The sequence below is a fragment of the Hypanus sabinus genome, chromosome 28, assembly GCF_030144855.1.
Source record: "Hypanus sabinus isolate sHypSab1 chromosome 28, sHypSab1.hap1, whole genome shotgun sequence".
In the NCBI taxonomy this organism is placed as follows: domain Eukaryota; kingdom Metazoa; phylum Chordata; class Chondrichthyes; order Myliobatiformes; family Dasyatidae; genus Hypanus; species Hypanus sabinus.
In genome coordinates, this window is record NC_082733.1 from 27096791 (window position 1) to 27123873 (window position 27083).

The following is a 27083-nucleotide window of genomic DNA, read 5'->3' on the forward strand; positions in this document are numbered from 1 at the left end:
GTGCTGCCCCTTGCTGCGGAAGGGCCTGTTGTAAGCATTTACCTCAACAAATAAAATACATATATATTTGCAAGCCTTTAATTTGTTGAACATGTATTGAAAGACAAGAAAAGCATTTATTTTAAAAACTAATTTAATATTGTTCACGGGAAAAAGGAATGGGTGCTTGAGAGGTTTTATTTAGTGACTGGCCTTTGAAGTATTGGCTGTACCCAAAAAGCAGTCTAAAAATACTTTGAAAAATTGTTGTGTGCATGAAAAAGTGGTTGAGTGAGAGCGAAACTGAATGTACGAGGGAGCGTGTGAGATTGAACTTGAGTTTCAACAATGCTGTCTGATTGCTTCAATTGTCATTTGACATTTTACTGAATTTGAGAGGTCAGGTCATCAAAGTTCAATGTTGCAGAATCTATATTTGAAAGCTGTTTTGTTAAATCATGAGTGGCATGGGGGAGGGGCTGTTAGAAAATCTCACAGGAGATCGCTGGAAATCTCTGGGAACACAATACAGTTGGTAACGCCTGATGTAGTGTCCTTTGGGAAAAGGAAAAACACTTGAATCATTTTAAATGACTGCTGTTTATTTGCGCCTCAGTGGAATGTTGTCATAGAGTTGTGTGACACAGAAACACGTTCACCGTTTGGTGGCAAGGTCACAAATGAGAGAAAATCTGCAAATGCTGGAAATCTGAGCAACACACACAAAATGCTGGAGGAACTCACCAGGCCAGGCAGTATCTGTAGTAAAAAAAAGTACAGTTGACGTTTCGGGCTGAAACCCCTCGGCAAGACTGGAGAAAAAAAACTGAGGAGATTTAAAACGTGGAGGGAGTGGAGAGAGAAACACAAGGTGATAGGTGAAACCTGAAAGGGGAGGGATAAAGTAAAGAGCTGGGAAGTTTATTGGTGAAAGAGACAGAAGGCCATAGTAGAAAGAAAAAGGTGGGGGGGGGGGGGGGGAGAGCACCAGAGGGAGGCGATGTGTGGGCAAGGAGATGAAGTGAAAGAGGGAAAAGTGGACGGGAAATGGTGAAGGAGAGCTGGGGCTACCCAAACAGAATATAAGGCGTTATTCTTCCAACCTAAGTATGGGCTCATCACCACAGCAGAGGAGGCCATGGATGGACATAGCAGGGTGGGAACGGGGACTGGAATTAAAATGGGTGGCCATAGGGAGATTCTGCTTTTACAGGCTGACAGAGCGTAGATGCTCGGTGAAGTGGTCTCCCAATCTACATCGGGTCTCACCGATATACAGGAGGCCACACTGGACTGAACATAGTAGGTGACCCACAGCAGACTCACAGGTGAGGGTCAGCTGTTTTTGTTGTTGGTCTTCGTTACTGCTGAGGGTTGGTCTTTCCATGCCTGAGCTAAAGGAGCTGATACCTCTTAGTGGGCATGCTACTTTGGAACTGGAATGTGTACTGACACTTGCAAGCTGACCCCAGCACATCCTTGGGTGCGTTGGTCATTAATGCAAAAAATACTTTTTACTGTGTGTCCCAATGTGCATGTGATGAATAAACCTAAAATGCTCACACTAATAGATCATACTTTCCCGTTAACAGGACCACATGGTCACTTTAGACCTACAAATCAAGGTATTATGATGTGATTAAGATATAACTGCATTTTAGTGATGTGAATGTTCTAGTAGAGCGGACAGTAAATACTGAATCTGGTCCGAACCACTTTGAAGCCCTACCCCCACATTTCCACTACAAGCAGCCTGAGCAAGCATTCCAAATAAGCCTTCTGCCTGTCAGCTGATCCTTACACGTGGGTTTGTCTCGAAAGGTCAGCAGTTACTTTCCATCCACAGATGCTGCTTTAGTCCCTGAGATCTACCAGCAGGTTATCTGCTGTTCAAGATTACAGCATCTGTAATCGCTTGTGTATCCACGTGGGGAGTGTGTAGTTTACAGTTGGCTTTGTGGTGTTACTAAAAGACAAGGTTAGCTACTTCTGCAGGGCCAGGAACAAGATTATTTGGAACAAGATCTGGGAATACTTTTTGGAAAGGGCATTATCATTCTGCACCTATCATTCCATCTGTCACGTGCACCTTTCTGAAGGTCTGAAGCACAATACCAATTAACAGTTTTAATCAGGGTCCTCTGCTACCTTAAATAAGTAGATTTATTGGATATGTTGCTTTAGCAAAACCATGCTAAATGTCCTTAAGCAATCCATGCCTCTGAAGGGTACATTGATTTTATACAGAATTGTGGCCTCTGGATGATTATGCCTAAGCAGTGCAGAACTAATTAATTTAAATGAATGACTCTAATGAGGTTTCACAGTGTGTTTGAACTCACTAAATTCCCTCATTAATAGAATATCTTTCACACCTTCCCAAACCACTTTGCAATTACCATCAGTTTTAATAAGATTCCACTATCGGGCATATCTTCCCTTCCCTCCCTTTTTAATGTTTTGAAAGGGGCACTTTGTTTGTGACTTCCTGACTCCCTGGACCACTCTACTGTCCTCACCAACCACCTCCCTTCAAGAGATTCTGCAGATGCTGGAAATCCAGAGCAACACACATACAGTGCTGGAGGAACCGAGCAGGTCAGGCAGCATCTCTGGAGTGGAATAAAGAGTTGACATTTCAGGAACTTCAAATCTTTATGTCCTGATGAAGGGCCTCGGCCTGAAACATCGATTCTATATTTCTCTCCATAGAGAGTTCTTCCAGCATTTCGTGGGTGTGCCTTTCATCATACAGCATTTTCCCGGTACAACTGCTGGACCTGACACCTTGTCCTTTTACCTCTTCCCAACCCAAGCAATGTTTCCAGGTGAGGCAGAGACTCGCTTTCACATGTTCTTCTCTGGTGTACCGACTGCATTCCCTGCTCACTAGAGTTCTTTAGAAGTTACACACAGGTTTGGGGATGTTTTATGCAGCGTCTGCATTCAATCTGGAGTCAGCACTGACCTGCCATTTTAATTCCCTACCCCTCTGCCACTCTGTCTGTTGCCTCCCACACTGTAACAATGAGACCCAGCTTAGGCTTGAGAAACGAGCAGATGTTGCCTGGGCAAATTGCAGTTTGCAACACTCCATACTTCAGGCAATCAGAAATGGGCCAGGACATCCACCTACGACATTGTCTCAGTTTTTCTCTCATAAACTGGGTACTTCCTGTGCCTCTGTATTTCGCAATTCTTATATTTTATAGCTTTATCTAAAAAAAGATAATTTCTTCCCTCCCTCCCTAACTGCTGACCACCCTCTACTGACCAGATGACATCATTTACACTTATCTCCAGGGCAATCCTGGCCTCACCCCATCAAAGACTCTCCCTATCAATCTATCCTTCCCCAACTTCAATGCAGCTTCACACTAACCCTGTGGTATTCTCATGTTTTATCTGGTGACTAAGGTACATTTTAATCTCTTTTTTTCTAATTTTTGCAAAATAGGGCCACCAGGACCAGTTGGACCTCCAGGTAGGAAAAATAATTTATACCAACACTATTCTTTAAAGCTTCAAAGAATTCTGACAAATTTTGGTTGACACTTTAATTTGGGCTAATAGATTGTCTTATTTCTGTAGGCCCTCCTGGTCTGGATGGGTTACCTGGGTTAAATGGTTCAGATGGACTCACGGGGATTCCTGGACCACCTGGGAAGGAAGGCAAGCGAGCTCGAAAAGGTAGCAAATCTTCTGCGCCTCAGCTGTTTTCCGCAGAAATATCTCCCTTTTCATTTATAATGGATTAATATTGCTGAGGAAAGGACAGGCAGATGAGTACTGTGGTACATTTTCTCAAACTATTAGTATTGTACCTGTTAGTACAAAAAGTACCTTTTTTTTTTACAGAATTTCTCTTCAAGACTTAAGTTGAAAGTAATCTTCATGCCTACTTAAGGTTGTCATAGTCGGGGGAGGTAGTGGGGATAAGCTTGCACTACTTATTAATTTCTGCCAATAGCGTGCGTCTCAAATGACCTCTGATAAGCAAGTCCACCTCTTGGTTTTCACATATGGCTTAGTTACTAAGCCCAGCAGAACTGTTTCTACTGTCAGAAGGGGCAAAGATGTGTTACTGACACCCTAAAACCAGTCATTCCTGGAAGATGGGGCACGTCCATCATAGTTGGCAGCTCGTCTAGGAGAAAGGAAACTGATCTCAAACCTCCGCTGCCTTGTGGCTGTACCCATTCTTGGGGAAGGCTTCAGGAGTAAACCCTAAAGAAAAATTGAGAGCTGGAGTCGCTAAGTAAGACCTACATTGAGTTCAATGCTGACTGGCAACTCTTGTGACGTTGCTGGTGCCAAACTGTAATGGTCTCTGCTGTTATTTTGGAATCATCAGCTGCATGGGGAGGGTGAGCCTGCTCCCTGGCAACAGTTTGGTCTCTATATCGTACAGACCTAGCTTGTGTAACACATAGACAGGTAGGATGCTTGACCCCAACCAATGGAGGGCCTCTCATGCCTACTAAAGGACACTTTCAGAATCCAGTACAAGTCTTTAACTGTGCAAATAAGATAGTTATGGGTGACTTGTAACATAATGTCCCTGAAATGGTACAGAATGCCAACGTTTAGAAACATTGGACAGAATATTTTCTTTGAAAATCCAAGCAGAAAAACACAGCAGTTGCCGGAAATCTAAAATGGAAGCAGAGAGTACTGGAAACTCTCAGCAATTCAAGCTGCATCCGTGGGACAAGAAACAAGAGGTAATATTTCAAGGCTATCTTCTAACTAAGTCTCATGGACTTGAAAGGTTAACTTTGCTTCTCTGCATGCCTGATCTGCTGTGTGTTCCTACTTATTTTCTTGGTTAATTTGGCCAGATGAAATTTAGCATGAAATACGTTTCAAAAATTATATTGTATCAAGAGTTGGACAGCTTTGGATACTAAAACATCAGTTGGCAAATGTGGATTTTATAAGCATATTATCTTATTTTATATATCCATAAATATTGTATTTTCATAACAAAGTAATCAACTGATTAGCATTTGAATTAAAGCAAAACTACTTTTTCAAATCACAGCTCCCCCTGGCCCAAAAGGGGATCCTGGAGAGCCAGGGCCAAGAGGTGACAAAGGAGACCCAGGTCCACCTGGATTAGATGGATTACCAGGTCCAAGAGGTGCACCAGGTCCAAGAGGTGATAAAGGAGAACCTCACAACGAGATCATTTTAGAAGGTAATCCAGAAAGTTTAAAGTTTGCTACTCAATGTGAAATAGCCATTGTTCCCTTGGATTTAATAATGATAGTTACAATTTTGCTAACTCCATTTACAAAATACACTTCTTTCTGGATATGGCAGGAGTTTTGGGAAATTGAAGTCAATGTATTAAAAAGTGCCTCTGACTGGTTGTACTTTTCAATTGCTGGGCATCTACTTTGGGCCACTGCAAAAGCACTGGAGATCCAGCCTGAAGGTTGTCATTCTTGTGTGTAAATGGACAAATGTTTGCCCCATTCTTTGTACTACCAATTGTCTGTAGTCCAGAAAGGGGAAGCCCTATAGAAATGACTCAATGTTCAAAAATTTCAAGGTAAATTTATTATCAAAGTACATATGCCACCAATTACTACTTTCAGATACAATTTCTAGAAGGTATTAACAGTAGAGCAAAGAAATACAACAGAATCAGTGGAAAGCTTCACACAAAGACTGACAAATAGCCATTGTGCCAAAGGAGATACATATTGCCAATATAAAAAATGATGATAATAAAAAAAAGTAAATAATTCTGAAAACATGAGTTGTAGGGTCCTTGAAAGTGAGTCCATAGGTTGTGGAATCAGTTTAGAGTAGAGGTAAGTAAAGTCATCTAACTCCACCAACTGATTTTTTTTTTTGAATGGATCAACAAGAAGAATAGTTGACTTAGTGTGGGTGCCAGTTACGAGGGGTGATTGATAAGTTTGTGGCTTAAGGTAGGAGTCAATGTTAGAAAACCTAGCACATTTATTTTTCTGCATAGTTCCCTCCTACATTTACACACTTCATCCAGCAGTCATGGAGCATATGGATCTTGGACTTCCAGAAAGTGTTCACAGCAGGGGTGATTGATAAGTTTGTGGCCTAAGGTAGGAGCTGAGTTATTAACTTCAAACTTTCTGCATAATCACTCAAAGAGTTGAACTGCATGTGCATGTAACAAGAGCTATATAACTCATTTCCTTCTACCTCAAGCCAGGAACTTATCAATCACCCCTGCTGTGGACACTTTCTGGAGGTCCAAGATCTGTATGCTCCACGCCCACTGGACTAAGTGTGTAAATGTAGGAGGGGACAAAGCTGAAAAATAAATGTGCTAGGTTTTCTAAAATGGACTCCTTCTACCTTAGGCCACAAACTTATCAATCACCCCTCGTAGTTCCCAGAGCTGGTGATAATTTTTATTAACACTTTTGTCTTCTTTTGCATATTGGTTGTCGGTCTTTATGTATAGTTTTTCATAATTTCTATTGCATTTATCTTCCTTTAAATTCCTGCAATAAACTGAGCCACAAGGTAGTACATGGTAACATGCACATACTTAGATAATAAAGTTATTTTAATTTTGCAATGGGTCACTGCTCAGTACCTATTGACGCTCAGCATCATGTTAATGAGTCCTGATTTTCATAGTCTTTTCGATTCCTATCTTTCCCTTGTTTTAGTATCAGCCTTTGTGGCTGCTATGGAAAGAGCTGTCTGATAGCAATTTCATGAACAGTGTGGCTATTATCTGAAGCTCTTTTTTTAGTGCATCATAGAAAATGACTCCCCTCACAAGTTCATGATAGTTCATATCTATAGAGTTCACTCTATTCTATAGTGTTCTGCTTGTTGAGCTATGTAGGAGGGGAGTGTACTTTAGCAGTGCATGCATGGAAAAGCTTTGTTCAAGTTCAAGTTTAGTGTCAATCAACTGTACACATGTACACTGCCAAATGAAACAGCCACAAACCAAGTTACACGACATAGTACATACATCTCACACACAAAACATAAAACCCTGATTAAGGGTCTCAGCCTGAAATGTCAACTGTTGATTTGTTTCCATGGATGCTGACTGGCCTGCTCAGTTCTTTCAGCATGTTGTGTGTTGCATAAAATACTACCGTGTTAATATTTGTGTTGACTTGCACATGTTTACAGTAAGTATTGAATTAAACTACTTCAGGAGCCTTATTTTATATTTCTCAGGCATTCTGCTGTAAACATTATACTGCCCTTTACAATTTTTTTAGACCTTATCAGAATTGAGGAATGTTATGTATTATTTCAAAAACCAAGAGCTAGTATAATAAAAGATGAATGATGTAGGGGTGAGACACTGTGGGTTATTATAATAAAGGATATAAAAGTTAGTGTTTTTTTTGTTGGAGAAAATAGCAGATTCAACAAAGTCAAGCAATGTAATAACATAATTGCTATTTAAAATATTCAATGGGTTTTAACAGTATATCCATCACACTCTCAGTTCCCAAAGCATTTCAGTAAAATCAATTTGAAGTGTCATCAGTATTACGATTTGGGCAAGTTTGGTGGCAAGGGTATACCGGGAATTTCTTTGTTGTTTTCCACTAGAGTATTACAGACACCTTGAGCAAGAGTAAAGTCTTCAGCCAGTTTTGTCATAGTTCCCATTGACTGAAGATTAGGAAAGCACCCATTGATTTGTCCTTTTTATGTAGGTAGATCTGCTAGTCTGTAGAAATGTTGTATAATAGGAAGTCATGGAAATCATGTACAGAAGACACTGTGGCTGCCTTCAAAGCATAGATTTGAACATAAGTTCCTAATCACATTTTCTATGTGGCCCATGAAATGCCAGGTGTTCCCTAATCCATCAATTGTGTTATAACCAATTCGCATTGTCAAAAAAGGCATTATAGTGGAACCACCTATATAAGATTTATGTTTTAGCTTCTGTTATCCAGTGGTTCACATATGGTGTAAATTAACTTGGCTACACTGATATTATAAAGATTCCAGTTAGTTCTAAATGGTATTATTAACACTAGAAATTCAAACTTTGAGCTGCTATAATGTAAAAACTAAGTGGTGCTCAAACAGTATGGGCAGAACGAGAAGTACTGCATCCTCCGTCCAGGTCACCTGATGGTTTAGTTAAAGAGAGCTATGGAAGGTTACAAATGATAAACGTGAGAAATTCTATGGATGCTGGAAGTGCAAAGCAACAACCACACAAAATGTTGGAGGAACTCAGCAGGTCAGGCAGCATCCATGGAAGTGAACAGACAGTTGATATTTCGGGCTGAGACCCTGCTTCAGGACTGAGAAGGAAGGAGGAAGGTGCCAGAATAGAAAAGGTGGGGAGAGGGGGGAAGGAGGTTAGCTGTAAGGTGATAGGTGAAGCCAGGTGGGTGGGAAGGTCAAGGCCTGGAGAAAAAGGAATCTGATAGGAGAGGAGAGTGGACCATAGGAGAAAGGGAAGGAAAAGTTTACTTTTATTTCTGGTAACATATTGCACGGGACTCTTCATTAATCACATCACTACTCCTGCCTCCACTACGTGATTGCCTAGTATTTAACAGGCTTGAAGCTGCTGAACTGGAGGAGCTCAACTTGTCAGTTCAGTCTAATCGAAGTTTGTGCCTTGAAATGACTCCAACCTCATGACCTGCAGTTGTTAAGGACTTTCACTTCTGAGTCACAAATGTAATGGCCGATGACTCCAGCATTGAGGGCGTCTGCTCTCTCAGAGTGTGAACTGAGACCCCAATCTACTCTCCCAGATCAAGGTGAGAGATCCCATGGTGTCATTTTGATAAAGGCCAGGGAAGATCCACATGAGGACACAGGTTTAAGGTGCTGGGGAGTACATACAGAGATGTCAGGGGTAAGTTTTTATTTACTGAGAGATTGGTGAGTGGGTAGAATGGGCTGTCGGCAATGGTGGTGGAGGTGGATACAATAGGGTCTTTCATAGACAGAATAGTACAACACATTACAGGCCCTTTGGCCCACAATGTTGTGCTGACCCTCAAACCCTGCCTCACATACAACCCCCTACCTTAAATTCCTCCATATAACTGTCTAGTAGTCTCTTAAACTTCACTAGTGTGTCTGCCTCCACCACTGATTCAGGCAGTGTAGTCCACACACCAACCACTCTTGGAGTGAAAAACCTTCCTCTAATATCCCCCTTGAACTTCCCTCCCCTTACCTTAAAGCCATGTCCTCTTGTATTGAGCAGTGATGCCCTGGGGAAGAGGCGCTGGCTGTCCACTCTGTCTATTCCGCTTAATATCTTGTACACCTCTATCATGTCTCCTCTCATCCTCCTTCTCTCCAAAGTGTAAAGCCCTAGCTCCCTTAATCTCTGATCATAATCATACTCTCTAAAGCAGGCAGCAACCTGGTAAATCTCCTAAGTCTTCTAAGAGACTTTTGGATAGGTACATGGAGCGTAGAAAAATAGAGGGCTATAGGTAAGCCTAGTAATTTCTAAGGTAGGGACTTGTTCAGCACAACTTTGTGGGCTGAAGGGCCTGTATTGCACTGTAGGTTTTCTATGTTTATCCTTCAATGAACAGTAGATGGTATGGTCATCATCATATTGCTGATTGTAGGAGTAAGTTGCACATAAATTAACAACTGTTTCCGATACTCAGAGTAGCAACACTTATTTATTTAGAGATACAGTGTGGAATAGGCCTTTCTAACCCTTCAAGCAATATCACCCAGCAACCCCCGACAACCACAATTTAACTGTAACCTAATAATGAAACCACTTACAATGATCAATTAACATACCCAGTATATCTTTGGACAGTGGGAGGAAATTGGAAGACCCGGAGAAAACCCACACATTCCAGAGGGAGGACATACAGAGACTCCTTATATAGGCCACCAGGACTGAACTTGAAAATCTGATGCCCTGAGCTGTAATAGTGTCACACTAACCACTATGCTACCCTGGTGCCCAATGACATTTGAAGTCATTACGGTTGAATTTTAACTACACTGGGACATCTTTAACTTGTTAAAGGTGCTGTATAAATATAACACCTTTCTTTTGTTAATATCAGTCCCTTTTTGGGGGGACGGAGTCCAATGAAAACGTCCTACAGATTTAATAAGCGAGTTTCATCACTTATTCAGAAAACTGCTTTTGATCGTAGGTTGTGTAAATGATCACATATCTAGGTACTGTTTCTTTGTAGTTCGTACCTGTGCTCAGTGAACTGTTACTGACAGATTTATATTTCAATGTGCAATTCCTCCTCCCTCAGGTCAGAGAGGTCCTACAGGTCCACCGGGCCCAGCTGGACCACCAGGATCTCCAGGACCACCAGGTCCCCCTGGTCCCCCAGGTTCCAGAGGAAAGTCCAAGAAACAACAGAACTTGGTTAGCTATGGTAATGGGCCTTTACATTTGAACCTTCCATGGAAATGTGGCAGTCCTGGTTGAGAAGGCCTTGTCTCACTATTGTGTTCAAACTTAGGTGAAGTCCATGCTGAACCTAATGACGGCACTTTAATCAGAAGGATGTCCGCACAGAAAATACAGACCTCATTTTCAAAGAAAGCCGGTATTATTTCATCTCATTTTGGCCTTAATTGTGGTATTGGAGTAATTGCTTTTGCATTAACTTTTAAGCAATATCTCTCAACAGGACGCATCATAAGGTCAGTGGACGACCCTTATAACGTGACAAAGATAGATAACACATTTGGAGCATGGATGGAAGATCCTGCACTGAAGCATAATGAACAGATTTGGATTGTTGAACACTTCTCAGGTTTGCTATTAATATACTTAGCTGCAAATTTATCAAATATCTAAACATAACCAAGTTTTCCTATTATCAAAACACTGAAAAGCAAATTATATATACACTATTATGGTAATGCTGGTTAGCGCTCTTTATTATAATCTCTATTATCAGTGAACAACAGAGCATGGATTAATCCTTCAAGGACTAATCACAGCCACCATGTGTATTTGCATTATTCATGTGATCATTGAGCATGGTCCATTTGCAAATATACCATTACCTACTTCACTGAAAACACAGGACTTTTCAGTTAAGAACTTGGTCATTTCTAGTTCCAGATACTTTGAATGAAGGAATGCTTCTGCCGGCCCAAGGACTTGGTCTAATGCTCAATCCTCTTCCCTACTTCCACCTCAACGTGACCCACCTCCAGGACAGTCTGATTTGCAAAGAAAGATGCAATGGATAGCATGCCAGGCCCACTTAGGTGTGACTGATTTTTTTCCTGTGGCAAGCTCCAACTAGAGTTTAGCCTGTTACTCTTCAACTGTTCACCATGCCTCTCCATGTGTTGATGTATTTTTGTGTTACTTTTGTCTTCATTCTTTTGGAACTTCGTTGCCCTGCCTTTTTCCAGTTTGGTTTACAAGTTGTACACATCAGATACCATTAAGGCTATCACATTGAGGCAAAACATGAAGAAATTAGGGTTTGTGTGCTTAGTTTACTTTGAACGTTATCATTCAGGCAGTTTGACCATAGTATGTTTATGAAGGACTATTATTTAACTGTGCATTTTGTTAATAGGACTCACAGTTAAAGAATATGAAAATTTGGAAGCACTTAAGAATGGAACCAACTTCAAAACTATAACATTACCGTACTTTTTCCATGGCTGTGGTCATGCAATATACAATGGTTCAATTTATTACCACAAAGGAGGATCCGATAATATTATAAAGTGAGTACATTTAATTGTATTTTATAGAACAATGAGTACAAAATCAGTAAATATTTTTATTGATGTCTGGATTCCTAGAGTCCACTGCAAATTCTATTATTTAAAAAGGAATATTTGCAGATTACATTTGTGGGCTCTATATTCTGATGATGTTAACAAATCCAAAGTTCTTGCATTGATTTAGCCAACATAAATTTAAATGTAATGTTTAGATACAGATGAACAAGTTCTTTAATTACTTTTAATTTTAAATACAAATTATTTCACTGATTGCTTAAAATAATTTATTTAAAATATAGGTTCAATTAAAAGGTACTACTTTGGCAAATATTTTTAGATATAATTTTATACATTGAACTACATCTAGGGTCTGTGTGATAATGGGCATGCAGAACACAAGGTAGAGTGCATCTGCTAAACTTTGATGCAATCATAGAGAGAAAACAACTTAAGTTTATGATTATGTCTATCATCTCAAATTTGAACAGTAATATTCTAAATATACAATAGCCTTGTCTTTTATAGGAGATATTTAAACCAAATCCTCAAGTGTTGTCTTTCAATACAAGATATTTAAACCAAGGTCACAGGTGTTCCAGTGATACTATTCCTCAAATTTGAAAATAAATTTATTATCAATGAACATATGTCAACATATACTACCCCGAGATTCATTTTTTGTGGGCATTCACAGTAAGTACAAAGAACCACAATCAATGAAAAAATCCACACAAGATGGTTAACCAACCAATGTGCAAAAGACAACACAAAGTACAAAAAAAACGTAATACATATAGAAAACATAAGTAGAGGCCTTGAGAGTGAGTCTATAGGTTGTGGAATCAGTTCAGTGTTGAGGTGAGTGAAGTTATCAGGGCTGGTTCAGGAGCCTGATGTTGTTTGAGGGGTGATAACTGTTCCTGAACCTGGTCGTGTGGTAACCAAGGCTCCAGTGCCTCCTTCTTCATGACAGTAGTGAGAGTATGGCTTAAATGGTGGGGAGTCCTTGATGATGGAGCAAATGTGGGTGAATTACCCCAATCTACCCTCCCCGGTTACTGCCGATGTAATTTCTCAATTCACAAACAAAATGGACATTGGCCTTAATATACAGAAGTTGGGTTTATCATCACATCAGTTTTATACAAAGTTAACCATTGACTGACTACAATCTCTATTTCATTGAGGATATGTAAACTGATACATTTCCTACAATTTGATGTACATAGGAACTGCATTAATCAAGAAAATGGAGTCTTGATTTTTGAGAAAATTGTTCATTAGATGACAATATGAAACTCATTAAATTTATTATTGGAATTTTCAGTATCTATTTTCCCTCTTAAAATGTGCTGTTGCGCTTGGTACAGGTGACTGCAGTGTTATTTTGGTTTATATCCTGTGTGGATGTGCAAAATATTGACCCTAGCCCCCCCGCCCTTTTGTGCATGGAGCATTTCATTGACGAAACACTTTGGGACACTTAAATTTAGCCTCAGCCTTGACCACTTGTGAACTTACTAAAAAAAAACTCACAAGTTTCTTGTTTGCTGCTACACATTAACTGTTGATTAATACCGTTATATTAGCATTTACAATGATTGTTTTAAAATAGATGGTTAGTTCACTAGAATTGATGGAAAATAGGACAGAAAATAATTGTAGTGAAGTACCTAAATGTATTAACTTTTCTTGGTGTTTGGTTTAGATTTCCACTTGATGGGAAACAGCTCCAACGTATGAAAATGGAAAATGCTTTGCACAACAATCGTAATTATCTTTTTCAAAATGCAAAGACATACTTTGATTTAACTGCAGACAAAAATGGACTTTGGATAATCTATGCTTCTAGTAATGATGAAAACATAATTGTTGGCCAAATTGAAATTAGTGAGAAATCATTCGAGATTGTTCAGAATATTAACACCACTTACCCCAAATCAAAGGCGGGGAATGCATTCATTGCACGTGGGATCCTCTACCTCACTGATACCAAGGACTCCAAAATAGCTTTTGCGTATGATTTGTTGAAAGAGAAGCAAATTGATGTAAGTTTTGATTTAAGATCATCAAATGAAATGCTTACAATGATATCCTTTGACCCACATGATCATCATTTACATACATGGGAAAATGGCTGTTTAAAGAAATATGGTTTACAATTTTTACCAGTTGAATAAACGTGAAGGACAGCAATAACTCATGAATGTGCAACTGGTGCAGCTACTAATTTGAGATGTTCACAAGACAATTTTCTCTAATGCCATGTAGATAAAACTTTAATATTTTGACACTTGCACAAATTATCTAATATTTAAAATATGACATGCAACTTCTATGATGGATTGTTAAATGTTTTCTTTCACAAGGTGTTAGAGGTTTATGGTATCAAACTAGTTCACATGTAACGAAGTAGAGGTTACATTTCTACTGTAGTTTACGTGCCACATTTGTGAAGGTAGCTGCCCCTTTGCAGTGGCACCAGCATTGCAGACCATTACTCACCATGTAATACATCGCATGGAGATTGCCACCACTTATGTCAAATCTGCTATTTTAAAACACTTTAGCGATCCTTCATTTCTAGTCTGGAGAGTTTAAAAAAAAACGTGATGTGAATACAGACATTCTTGGATTGGTAGCTACAGTACCTTAATATACATACCGGTACTTACTGTAGCTCAGTAATTTTTCCTCTATTTATTCATCAAGTATTTCATTGCCGGTGATGTTAAGTCTGATTCTGAATATAAACAATCAAATATAATAATATAATGAATAAAATAATCAAAATTGAAAAAAAAACTCCTTGTACACAAGTTTGAGTAAATGGTTGCTGTGTAATTATTCTTGAACATTCTGCAAATATGTATAAGGTACACATATCTATGGCAAATATAATTAAATGTGCAGTACAACTTCAGTATTTAAATTTGAGACTTAAAATAATTTAGATATTGTACAATAACACAAATTGCCATTAGTTCTTAATATTGGCCATTCAAGCAGAGTACTGAAAATGCATTATTTTAAGAATTTCAGCAATAAGTGGACATTGTTAAATGTGCTTTTTACACCTTGTTAAAATGATTTGTAATCCAACATTGTGGTAAATGCCGTTTATATTAGTGTCTAATAAAAAGTTAAGCAGAACAAATTTCAGTTAATATAATTTAATGTACCACGTGCATGATGCTGTTCAGCGAGTAGTAATGCTTCTTAATTCTACATTTTTTCTTAAAATGATCTTTAAAATGGTAATTATGTTGATGTACAGTATTGTAGATATATATACACATTCTTAATTATGATATTTACAATAAACTACAATCATTCCTTTAGGTTTTTTTGTAACAAGGGGAATGCAAGACTGGAATTTCAGTACTGTAGATGTGCTAGATTACTATTTCATACAACTGTTCCCATGTGCAGAGCAGTTGGGCTATCTGGACGAAGAGCATCTCTGTCTATCACTTCTCAAATCCAAAAAAGATCTTTAGACTGTTTTACTTTAAAAAAAAGAGTTGGGTTTTAATGAATTATAACAGGGTCCAACTACCAAGTGTAATTTTGAGAGATTACTCAAGAACAGAGGGCCCAGAGCAGCCATGCTGTGACTTACAGCAAGTGCTTTGGTAATTATGATGTAACAGGAGGAACATTAATGACAGATGGCTGTTGACTTATCTGAAAGTTATGAATAGGAAGGAGATTATCGTTGATATCCCACAGTTTGGGAGATTTTTGTTTTTCTGTGCTGTCACTATTCACAGTACTAAAAGAAAAGGTGGGACAACTGTCACACCTTCACAAGTTACAATTCTGGTGCCATTTTTCAGATAGTATATATACCACAGATTCACAAATGCTGGTTACTTTCTACTAATACAACAAAGATGATATAGCAGACAGTTAGCTACACACATTAAAAATTTATTCAACTTACAAAGACTGGGACACACAACTATTTTAGGTATAGTTCAAAGCGCTAGATGTAAAGTCCATATCTTGCTCAGTCCACAAAGAAATGCAATGAATTTGTTTCAGAATACAGACAAAATATGAGAAGACAATGTGTCAAAATACTGTCTCATGGTCCTCAGGATTTACTTATCAAGTTTAGCAAGATGTACATACAAGGAAACAAACATACAATAAATTAAAAAGTATATTACAGGCAAAATAGAAGACCTTACACAGCTCTTGATTGCATGTTATCTTAATTCACAGAATAAGTTAAATGTTCAGAATATTACATAAAGTGTTGGGCCAGTTAAGCCAGACATTCATTCAAGGAAATCCAATCTTTTACACATTATAGGATTCTTCCATTTTAAATACAAATGTTTTCATTTCATAATTTATATTATAGTGCAATGTTCAGATTTAATGTATAAACTAACAATAACGCTAATTTAAAATGAACAAAAATACCATCTGGTTTCTTTGCTTTTCAAGTATACAGTAGATATATAATGCCATTATTAGACTACACTACACAATAATATGATGAATAGTTTGTAATAAGTACAACAGTCTCAGTAGATTTAAGTGTGCAATAAGGGCATTAAATGAGTCATTCAATACATTTAACATGAGTGTTTAAATTAAAAGGAAATCTCTAAACTGTCAAATTAACCTATACATCCAAATGACAGTGGGTCCCATTTTTGCATTGCATCCTGTAGTTAAGACCATTAATCTGCTACTGCGTTAACATTGAAAATTCTTTCAAAAGAGAAAATGAAGAATTTTAATTCTAGAAATCAACTCACACCATCATCACATGTGGGATTTCCCAATTCATTATTACATAGTTTTCCTCAGTGCTGATGGATTTTAGCTATGGGCACATACTTTTAATGTCCATTCACTTACAGTACACCAAAAGATTCTGCATTGTGTTCACAGTGCATTATCAACAACCTGCAACTGCATTGCTTTTAAAAGTAATAATACAGTACATGCATGTCTGTATCAAGGGTTTATAATATGGATTCTTAAGCCTTTACATCACAAAGCCACACTATACTTCTTCAAATTACTTTCTTCATACATGTTTCAAGTCTTCCATGATCCAGTGCTACTAAAACTGTTCTGCAGAGAGCTGAAACTAGGATCTCTTTTCCATTCAAACAAAGCACTCTCTAACAGCTTGTGTATTCCCACATTATATGGGAGTTGCCCATGTTTTATAGTAGCCAAACAGAAGAAACCCAGTAAACTACAAGCTGTCAAATATTCCACTTGGGATATTTAAATAATCTGGCAAAACTCGCGTCTTCAAAGTTCCATCTGCTCCACAGGAAAAGGTACGATTGTCTGGCCGGATTTCCAGCTGTACAATTCCTGCACCAATATTGCGAAAGATTGACTGTTTGGCATGTTCATTAGTAAATGAATGAATTAATCCATGACTTGTTAACCTCCATACCTGAAAACAAATATGCAAATATCAGAGCATTAATAATACTCTGAAATTTATGTCAATTATTGTTACTTCTATACCTATTGAATATGTCCATTTAGTCAGTTTCCTTGATAATTAAAATTAGGCAAAAGATTACTTAAAATACTGTTCTAATACTGTACACCAAGATCGCTGCTTAGACTTTTTTAAAAAGTTTAGTAAAAGTTTTTTTAAAACTTCATGCATTTCTACAGAAGGGCCATGCACCAATAGCAAATGAGCCTTTCTATGTTGAAGGGCATTAGATGTGCTAACAATGACATCTCAGGGAGATGGACAAAGTAAACAGTGAAGTGGAACAGAGTGCTAATTAAAGGGCAAGGGACATGATCAGTTATCAACCTCACTGCTCTGGATAAAAAAATAATTGGGAGCAGGCAGAATTTGAGAAAAGGGGTTGGGAAAAGCATCAGTATCAAAGAATAAGTTTCACTGCAGGGCCTCAAGGAGATTGCCATTAGCAGCCAATGTCAGGATGCCCTAATTTTGTTTTCTTTCATAATCATTTTGTAGCCACACAGGACCTTTAACCAAAACAAAACTTCATCCTGGAACAGTTTCAGATCTCTGAACACAAGTGGTGCACATTCCTTTGTACTGTCAATATTCTTGTAAAAAGTCCTTGGCAATAAATGAAAGCTAAACAAAATTTGAGGTGCAAATCAAGAACACAAGCTTGCTAGTTTTCAAACATGATTTAAAAAAAACATACTCCTGGACAGGTACATGGAGCTCAGAAAAATAGAAGGCTATGAGTAACCCTAGGTAATTTCTAAGGTAAGGACACGTTTGGTACAGCTTTGTGGGCTGAAGGGCCTGTATCGTGCTGTAGATTTTCTATGTTTCTATAATTAATTGGCACCTTTAAAATAACCTGTTAGTACACTATATTTACTAAGTACAATGTATTAAAATGAACAAGTATAGGATGCTAAATTATTAGGACACAATGTGAACAATACAGAGCCTTCTATTTTTCTAATTTTGTAGCTACAACAATGAAATTACAGGCAGCTCTATAAATAAAAAGGCAGTGACAGCACAGGAAAATCCAGAGGCTGAAATTCTAGTAGTAATGCTCAGAATACATGCTTTCCTTTGCTGACATCATCTAATACATGGGTAAATTTGAACTTTTATTAACGGAGTGTTAATTTGTTCATTATGTACCATGTCATATGATGTGGGCAAACACTATCTTTTGACCAAGATTGTTCTTTGTTTGCCATTGATTTTTTCTGGGCAGTGCCTTTACAAAATGGGTGACCCCAACCATTATCAGTACTTTTCAGAGATTGTCTGCCTGGCATCAGTGGTTGCATAACTGGGACTTGTGATATGCACCAGCTGCTTGCCTGGCTTCACGTGACCCTGACTGGGAAACCTGAGCAGATGCTATGCCTTGCCCAAGGGTGACTGAAAGTTAGCGCAGAGAGTTAGCTCACACCCCCTTTGGTAGATATACATCTCGACCCCGCTAACTGTGTAGTGGGCCATATTCAGTTGATTGCCTTATTATATTCAAAATCCAGATCAGAACTTCAAAAATCTCCCTGATGGTGGATTTCAGTAGGTAACACATATAACTAGGGATTGAAGCAAAGGTCTTTGTCAAGACAGCCTTTAATGGAAGTTTCTTCAAAATGAGCCTTACCTTCATATTCCCCTCTGCTGATCCTGTAATGAAATAATCTTCTGCGGAGTCCAAAGCAAGTGCCTTAATAGCAGAATCATGTGCCTGAAATGTGTGTAACAACTGTCTCTGCCTTAAGTCAAAAATGCAGACAAAGCCCTTCCTGCCCCCAGAGATAAGAAGTTGCTGCTTTGGTGCATATTGAAGCACTGTGGCACCATTTTCATGGCAGACAAAGCCTAAGGGGAATTGAAGGAAAATATTGAAAAAAAAACTTTAATCTTCAGAATAATGGTTAACCATAATTTACTAAGTTACTCATGTATGAATATTATAGAACCTGAACAAGAACTATGGTAAGTTTTATTTCGATAACATTGTGCTGACTTCCTACCCATTAATATACAAATTGTCATTCTAGTTCATCATGTAAAAATACAGGACCAAGTGAATGAACTTAGTGCAATATTTTTATACATTTACAGTGCATGCTCCTTATGCATCTGCAGAAATCTGTGTCCCTTTGATGCACATAAAACTGGTCAACAGGAGCTGCATTATCACATTTGGGAACAAAAATGCCAAGCGCCTTCTGAGAACCTGAAAAGGTTTTGTAACTCACCAATAATCATTACAAATACTAAAAAGACAAGAAGGGTTAGGCCAAAAGTGAATGCAAGGGAAACCTATGCCTGCATGATGGTTCAGTAACGACTCCAAGGAAAGAATTGCCAAAGTACTATTCCTTTCATTAAAGCAGCACATCTATGTTCAATGGTGGCTGGTGTGGCAGTCCTTTTCAATAGCTGATGTCATTATCAGGTAAAGCAGAACAGTACAGCGCAAGAACAGTCCATCATGTCTACACTGACCACGATGCCAATCTAACTAATCCTACCTGTCTGTGCATGGTCTGTTTCCCTCAATCCTCTGTCTGCCCAAATGCCTCTCAAATGTTGCAACCGTTTCTGCTTTGCATATCTCCTTGAGACTTTCCACCTCTCACCCTAAACCTATGCTTTCTATTATTTGACATTTCCATGCTGGAAATAAAGATTCTGACCATCTCTCCTATTTATACTTCTTATAACTTTACAAACCTCCATCAAGTCACCCCTCAGTCTCTGATGGTCCACAGAAAATAATCCAACCTCTCCTTATAGCTAATACACTCCAATCCAGGCAACATTTAGGTTCTCCAAAACCTTTACATCACAAAATAAATGCTAACATCACATTTGCCTTCCTCACCACAGACTCAACCTGCAGATTAACCTTTAGGGAATCCTGTACAAGGACACCCAAATCCCTTTGCACCTCAGACTTATGAATTTTCTCTCCATTTGGTAAATAGTCTATGCTTTTATTTCTTCTACCAAATGCATGTCCATAAACTTTCCAACACCGTATTCAACCTGTCACTTCTTGGCATATCTTCTTAATCTGTCCAAGTCTGCAGCCTCTCTACTTCCTCAAAATTACCTGCCCCTCTACCTATCTTTGTATCATCCACGAACACGAACACTAAGTCATCAATTCTATTATCTAAGTCATTGACATATAACATAAAAAGCAGTCCCAACACAGACCCCTGTGGAACACCACTAGTTTCTGGCAGCCAACCAGAAAAGATTCTGTTTTATCCCCCCACTCTTTGCCTCCTGCCAATCAGCCACTGCTTCATCAATGCTAGTATATTTCCTGTGATACCCAGGGCTCTTGTTAAGCAGACTCATGCACGGCATCTTGTCAAAGGCCTCTTGAAAATCCAAGTACACAACATCCACCAATGCTCCTTTTATCTATTTTGCTTGTTATTTCTTCAAAATATTCCAACAGATCTTTCAGGCAAGATTTTCCCTTAAGCAAACCATGCTGTCTTTTATTATGTGTCTCCAAGTACCCCAAAACCACATCCCTAACAATCAACTCCAAAATCTTCCCAACCAGCATCCAGCCTCAGTTTTCAATGCTCAGGGTATCTGAATATTATCACAGGTTTTCCTTCACTGTAACCATTGTATACTATGTGCATCAGAAGTATTCATTGTGATTTCTGTGTCATCATAGTATACTAAAACAGAGTAAAGTTCAATTTCTTCTAATAAACTTACAACTATAGTAGAATGCTATGAAATTATTTTTATAAGAAGTGTTCTTATAGAATTAATTTTTAAAAATCACCAACAAGCATTTATAAAGGTTACTAACGATGACCGTACCATGCACAAGGCTGTTATGTGGCGAAATTAGTGTATCCCAAAGGCAAACATTTCTGTAAAGGGAAATAGAAATATCACTTAGTAACATTTCTAACATTTGTTTTATTGTGTTAATATTCAGCAGTTCTATCGTGGAAAATACAGATGTTGGTGATTAAAACACCCAAATAAAGGGTACACAAAGGAATCCATTTACTGTTTCCATTCTTGGTCTCTCCTACTAACTATACCAAGCTGTAAGATTTGTTTGTGAAATTTATGCCAGTATATTTGCTGAAGGTTCCTCATTCCGCAGCCCCCTTTTGTTGTGTCTTATAGAGTAAGAGGGGGCAGAAAATGCTTATCTCGTACACTCTGCAAGATGATCTTTCTTCACAAGGCACCACAAAGGATTCAATATAGAGTAAATACATTTAGATTAGGGGTGAATTGCAGATGTGCTCTTAAAGAATAGTTTTACAATTTGCAACATTTTGTTAAGGGACAAATAAATAATATTGATTATATAAACAAAATATGCCAACACTTAAACTGAGGAGGAAAAACATTCTAGAGAAACTTTAGAAAATGACCTCTTACTACTGCTTAGCAAACTTACTTTTATTATTGTACTAGAGTTAATTGTACCTGCTGTCATTGGACTGGCCCGCAGTGGTTATGAGGCTCGAAGAAGTAACGAATGCAAAGTCACCAGCAGCTTTACTGTGGCACTGCCAGCTCTGCAATTAAACAAAAATCATTATATCACAAAATTCAAAATGTTTTTGTTCTTGATTACTCATTATTTCTTATGTACAAATTATACAAACTTAATAATAAAATTTCTTAAATATGACATTTACTGTTTGACCGAAAAAAGGTAACTATAATTCCCCTGAAGGGATTAAGAAATACCAAACCCATCTTTAGCAAGTCTATAATACCCAAGAGGAAATTATTTATTCAACAAACAAAACAGGTGAACATTCTTAACAAGTCTCAAAATCACTTTTGCAACTTACAAGGTAAGGTTTGGGATTAGATCCAGTTTGGTTGACTTGCCAAAGGCTGAGGAATCCTTCACCATCTGCCACCCCCAACTGCAGATATAAAAAGACACACATTTATTAAAAAAACATTTTAGTCAAAACTTTTACAAGAGCATTTTTAGAGTAAAGAATAATAGGGCAGATCTACCACTGCCAGCTTGCCCTTAGGCCACAGTTTGCTTGGTCTTGGATGTGGTCTTCCACTGGAAGCCTGGCTTTCACCACATCAGTACAGCTACAGATCACCTCAATGCCAGCAGTAGTCTGCAATCACACAGTAGTTGAGAGAAAAGGTGAAACTCAATTCTCAGGCTCACTAGCTGTCAACCCTGTCCTGTCGCTGAACTTCCATGTACACCTTTAAATCTACACATTCAAAGCCACTCACAACCTCTTTGAAAATATCATTAACTTGTTTTTGCAAGTTAAAGATCAACACATAATTATAAACTCATTAGCTATTTTACTTAACCAAATTTAAAAACTACTTCTTCGCAGCCAATTCTTCCCACTCATTTTAAAGAAACTACTGCAAGTGCACTATTTAATGTGTCGGCTTTATGGACGTAGTGTATATTTCAAGTCTCAGAATTGGGTACTCTACAGAGGTCTGTGCTGCCTCACAGGATTATGAGAAAGAGGCATTTGGCCAAGTGGAAGATTCTGCTGTCCATTTAGGCACCTGCCTGGGGTGGATTTTGGGACTTATGCTGTAACATAGGCAAGTCCTGGTGTAAGCACTGGTGCGGAGATGGAAGATATGCAGCACTGAGTAGAATATTGAGCAATGAAATAAATTAAAATGCACACTATTGTTTCAACGAAAAGAAACACCTTATCTAATAGACTAGCCAAAATAACACGTTATTCAGAGTTCGTGGTGGAAGCATAGTAGTTTTATATTTCAAGCAGCCCCTTTCCAACTAACACGGAAATTGCAACTAATGTGGTTTAATCTGTTTACAAAAAAAAAACCTGGTTACAATATTGAATTTCCTGACCTCTTTAATTTCAAGATTAATAGCTGGGATTTGCTCCCGGGACACCAAATGATTTTCTGTTCCTTAATTTAATTACATTAATAATCATCTGGTCAATCCTCCCAGCTGATTTTCCTACAATTGTTGTGTCAAGATTTGTAATTAGGAAAATCAATCTTCTAAAATTTGAAATTTTCTCAAGGGCAGTTCAGTATCACAAATTGCCTCTGAACCAAAAACTTCTGTACTATTCCAGGAATGAGGACACAAATTGGCCCAAAAGGAAAAATCATCACTATTAAAATCAATAGCAGTTTATAAATGAGATGGTGAACAGAAGTGCCACTTGTACACTCTCAGGAAGGTAAAAAGTATTTTTGAGACATCTTACTTAAGGAAATTGACTGCTATTCATGTTTCCTTTTCCTAATGACTACTGAACTTTAGACATCCTAATGTGTCAACTACAATGGATTCAAGTTAATTGGGACAGCTACTTATTTGGGACAACTCTTAGAAAAAAACAAAACCAAAATCGAGCAGATAACCAGGGTTCTCTTCATTTATTTGGGACAGTATGCTGTTTAATTGGGGTAGACAACTGTTTCTGAACATTTTCTAACTGCATGTTGTGTGGCCATTATTTACTATACTGCTTAGAGCAAAATTTTGAAATAGCGTCACTTGTTCAAATTAGTGATTTTTGTCACTGATAATTGGCAAGTAATAAAAAGGAAGAGAATTCAGAACTATTTTACTCACTGTAGTTTTAAGCATCCTAAAATGGCCAGGAGTGAAAATGAATCTATTTCACTACTTCAACAATTCAAAGGTACTGACAATCACCTTGAAGGTTGCAATTAAAATGAACATTTAGAGAATGCAGTTGTGGAAAGCACTGTTTGAAGGCAATCCACTATCTGCACTTTGTGTATTGTAGTAGTTTTGGTAGTGTTCTGATTTATTCTGCATTTCATTTAAATGCATAATTTGTTACTCAGTTAAATGGTAGTTTGTCTTTTTTTTAAATGCCTCTTTAAATATTTTCATGAAACTTCAGCTAATTGGGCAACTGCTTAATTGGGCCAAAATGTACTGGTCCTGATGCATCCCGATTAACCAAATCCACTATACTCAGAATTATATAAGACGCAGACAAGCCCTTTATACCTATCATAGGGTTTTGAAATGCAAGTCAAATTCATGTCACATCATCCACTCAAATCTTTCTCCAGAGTCATCAAAGCATTATATAATTGGCAGCACAGTAGCACAGTGGTTAGTGCAGTGCTTTACTACACCAGCGACTGCATTTCAATTCCCACCGCAGGCTGTAAGGAGCTTGTACTTTCTCCCCCTTAACTGTGTGGGTTTCCTCCCAGTGCTCTGATTTCCTCCTGCGTTCCAAAGATGTATAGGTTACAGTTCGTAAGTTGTGGATATGCTAAACTCATGCCAGAAGCATGGTAACACCTGTGGGCTTGCCCCCAGCACATCCCTGGACTGTGTTGAGCATTGAAGCAAACAAGACGTTCCACTGTGTGTTTTGATATACAAGTAACAAATAAAACCAAATGTTTGTTTGTTTCTTTCTAAACCTTTTAAAAAATTTAAAGTTGCTGTTTCTTTCTTTGTAAAGAAGCATACCTACAGAAACCGTCTAACACTTTTGATAACATATTAGGTGAAAAATTCAACTTTGGTCACTAACACCAAATGTATGAATATACTGGCTCTCATTGAGGCCCTCTGTTGGGTGGGGTCGACCATGGATACCACGTCCCAGCTGTCTATGTGATATGCAGTATAGAGCAGTATGATATGGAGATCAAGCTGTTGTTCATGTAGCAGGTTCCTCCTCCCCACACAGCTGAATCCACAGGAACAGCAGAGACTGATACAGTTTGGCATCAGTGGCACTGCAGGAGTTAACATTCAGCAATGAACTCAATGTAGGACTGTCTTAGGGACTCCAGCACTGGAATTCTCCCCCCTCTGGGTTTGCTCCAAAAGCCTTCCCCTTGAGTGGGTATAGCCACAAGGCAGCAGAGGTTTGAGATCTGTTGTTAAGGTGCAAGTAACCCACATTTTGCTCCTTTTCCTGTCAGTGGGAACTGTTCCGCCAGGCTTAGTAGCTAAGTCACATATGAAGGCCAGGAGCTGGACATGGTTGGCAGAGGCTATTTGAGATGCACACCTTTAGGAGCATTTAATAGGTAGTGGGAGCTTAACCCTACTACCACACCTGGCTATAACAACCTTAAGCTGCCTCTACTGTTAGTTTATTAGCTCTTCACCACAATAATTATGAAACATAGTTTGAAAAGCAACTCATCACGTTTGGATAAAATGTAAAAAGTAATAAATATTCTATATTTGCATTCTAGTAACTGGGGAAACCTTCAAAATTAAATTGGGTGGAATGGCTGAGAAAATGCCATTATTTCTGGAAAGACAACTCCTTAGTGCTTTATATTATAATCCAAAATAAATTTTAGGATGGTTACATTAAATACTGACCTTATTGCCTTGGGTATTAAAATAAAGTCGGGTAACCCTGGCATTGCCAGCTTGCCGGAAACATATAACCTGCTGTGGCCGATTCCATTCAAACATTCGGACACTTCCATCTTGTGCACCCGTAAGATCTGAATGGCACAAATTGAAAGTTGTCATCAATTCAGAGTAATTAATTTAAATGCATGCGAAAAAAATTCTTTCTGCTTATCATAATTTATTATTTGATAAATTGGTTTTTCATTCATTTGTAATAAAAACACTGCATCCCCTTAAGTCCTAAAAATGCTGATTTGCTCTACAACTTGCTCAGATTGAGTAATCATCAAAATTTAATGAGATTAGTGTTAAAAAGAACAGTACAATGCAATACAAAATACTATAGCACAGCAGAGGTCTTTCAGCCCACAATGTTGCACCAATGTTTAGCCTACTCCACAATCAAACTCTTCCCTCCTATACAGTTTATAAAACCCTCCATTTTTTCATCCGTGTTCTGACATAATAGTTTCTTCAATGTCTCTAGTGGATCTGACTTTACCACTACCCCCAGCATTACAGTCCAGGCACTTAGTACTCCATAAACTAACACTCTGTTTCATTGCCCTAAATTTTCCTCCACTCAATTTTTAAGGATGTCCTCTGGTATTAGCCATTGCTACCCTGAGTTAAAGGTGCTGGCTGTCCATTCTAATAATGCCTCTTTTAAGCTATAACACCTCTGCCAGATTGCCTTTCATCCTCCTTCGTTCCATAGAAAAAAAGCCCCAGCTCATTCAACATTTCCTCATAAGACACGTTCTCTAATCCGGGCAGCATCCTGGTAAATCTCATCTGAACTCTCTCCAATGCTTCCATATCTTTTCTATAAAGAAGCAACCAGAATTGAGCACAATACTCTGACACACAAAATGCTCGAAGAACTCAATGGGTCAGACAGCATCTACGCATAAGCATGGTCAACATTTCAGGACTGGAAAAGATGGGGGCAGAAGACAGAATAAGGAGGGGGGAGTGAAAGGACTACATGCTGGCAGGTGACGGGTGAAAGCAGGTGAGTGAGTGGAGGAGGAGGTAATAAAGTAAGAAGCTGGGAGGTCACCGTCCAGGTATGGTCTAACCATACCAGGCGGCTCTTGAACTCAATCTCCCGACTAATGAAGGCCAATAACATATTACAGCTTCTTAATCACCCCATCACCTTGTGCGGCAACACTGAGGAAATCTATAGACTTGGACCCAGGATCTGTCTATTCCTCTACACTGCTAAGAATCCTGCCATTAACCATGTACTCCATCTTCAAATTTGATCTTCCAAAGTGTATCAATTCACATTTTGCTGGAATGAACTCCATCTGTAACTTCTCAGCCCAGTTCTGTTTGTATCCCATTGTAACATACATCAACCTTCTACATTATCCACAATGTCACCAACCTTCGTGTTCCCTGCAAACTTACTAATGCATCCTTCCACTTCCTCTCAGAGTCATTTATAAAAATCTCTAAGAGCAGGCGTCCCAGAACAGATTCCTGCAGAACACCACTAGTCAC

The 27083-nt window shown here is 38.4% G+C and overlaps 2 protein-coding genes across 4 annotated transcripts in view; one reads left to right on the forward strand and one right to left on the reverse strand.

Annotated features, from left to right (window-relative positions):
• The window catches only part of gldn (gliomedin), a 35553-nt gene extending 20084 nt beyond the window's left edge, over window positions 1-15469 (forward strand). The window contains exons 3-10 of the mRNA XM_059952798.1: window positions 3437-3463; window positions 3571-3669; window positions 5024-5179; window positions 10236-10361; window positions 10449-10535; window positions 10620-10745; window positions 11529-11682; window positions 13391-15469. Coding sequence (XP_059808781.1) covers window positions 3437-3463; window positions 3571-3669; window positions 5024-5179; window positions 10236-10361; window positions 10449-10535; window positions 10620-10745; window positions 11529-11682; window positions 13391-13862 — 1247 coding nt within the window. The 3' untranslated portion in view covers window positions 13863-15469. The remainder of the gene's footprint in view (window positions 1-3436; window positions 3464-3570; window positions 3670-5023; window positions 5180-10235; window positions 10362-10448; window positions 10536-10619; window positions 10746-11528; window positions 11683-13390) is intronic.
• A 130-nt stretch (window positions 15470-15599) lies between these two features.
• dmxl2 (Dmx-like 2) overlaps window positions 15600-27083 on the reverse strand; it is a 149743-nt gene continuing 138259 nt past the window's right edge. For all 3 annotated transcript variants that reach the window (XM_059952796.1, XM_059952797.1, XM_059952795.1), the window contains 6 exons: window positions 25536-25663; window positions 22009-22086; window positions 21635-21726; window positions 21008-21060; window positions 18807-19024; window positions 15600-17116 (listed from right to left, as the gene is read on the reverse strand). In XM_059952796.1, coding sequence (XP_059808779.1) covers window positions 16907-17116; window positions 18807-19024; window positions 21008-21060; window positions 21635-21726; window positions 22009-22086; window positions 25536-25663 — 779 coding nt within the window. In that variant the 3' untranslated portion in view covers window positions 15600-16906. The remainder of the gene's footprint in view (window positions 17117-18806; window positions 19025-21007; window positions 21061-21634; window positions 21727-22008; window positions 22087-25535; window positions 25664-27083) is intronic.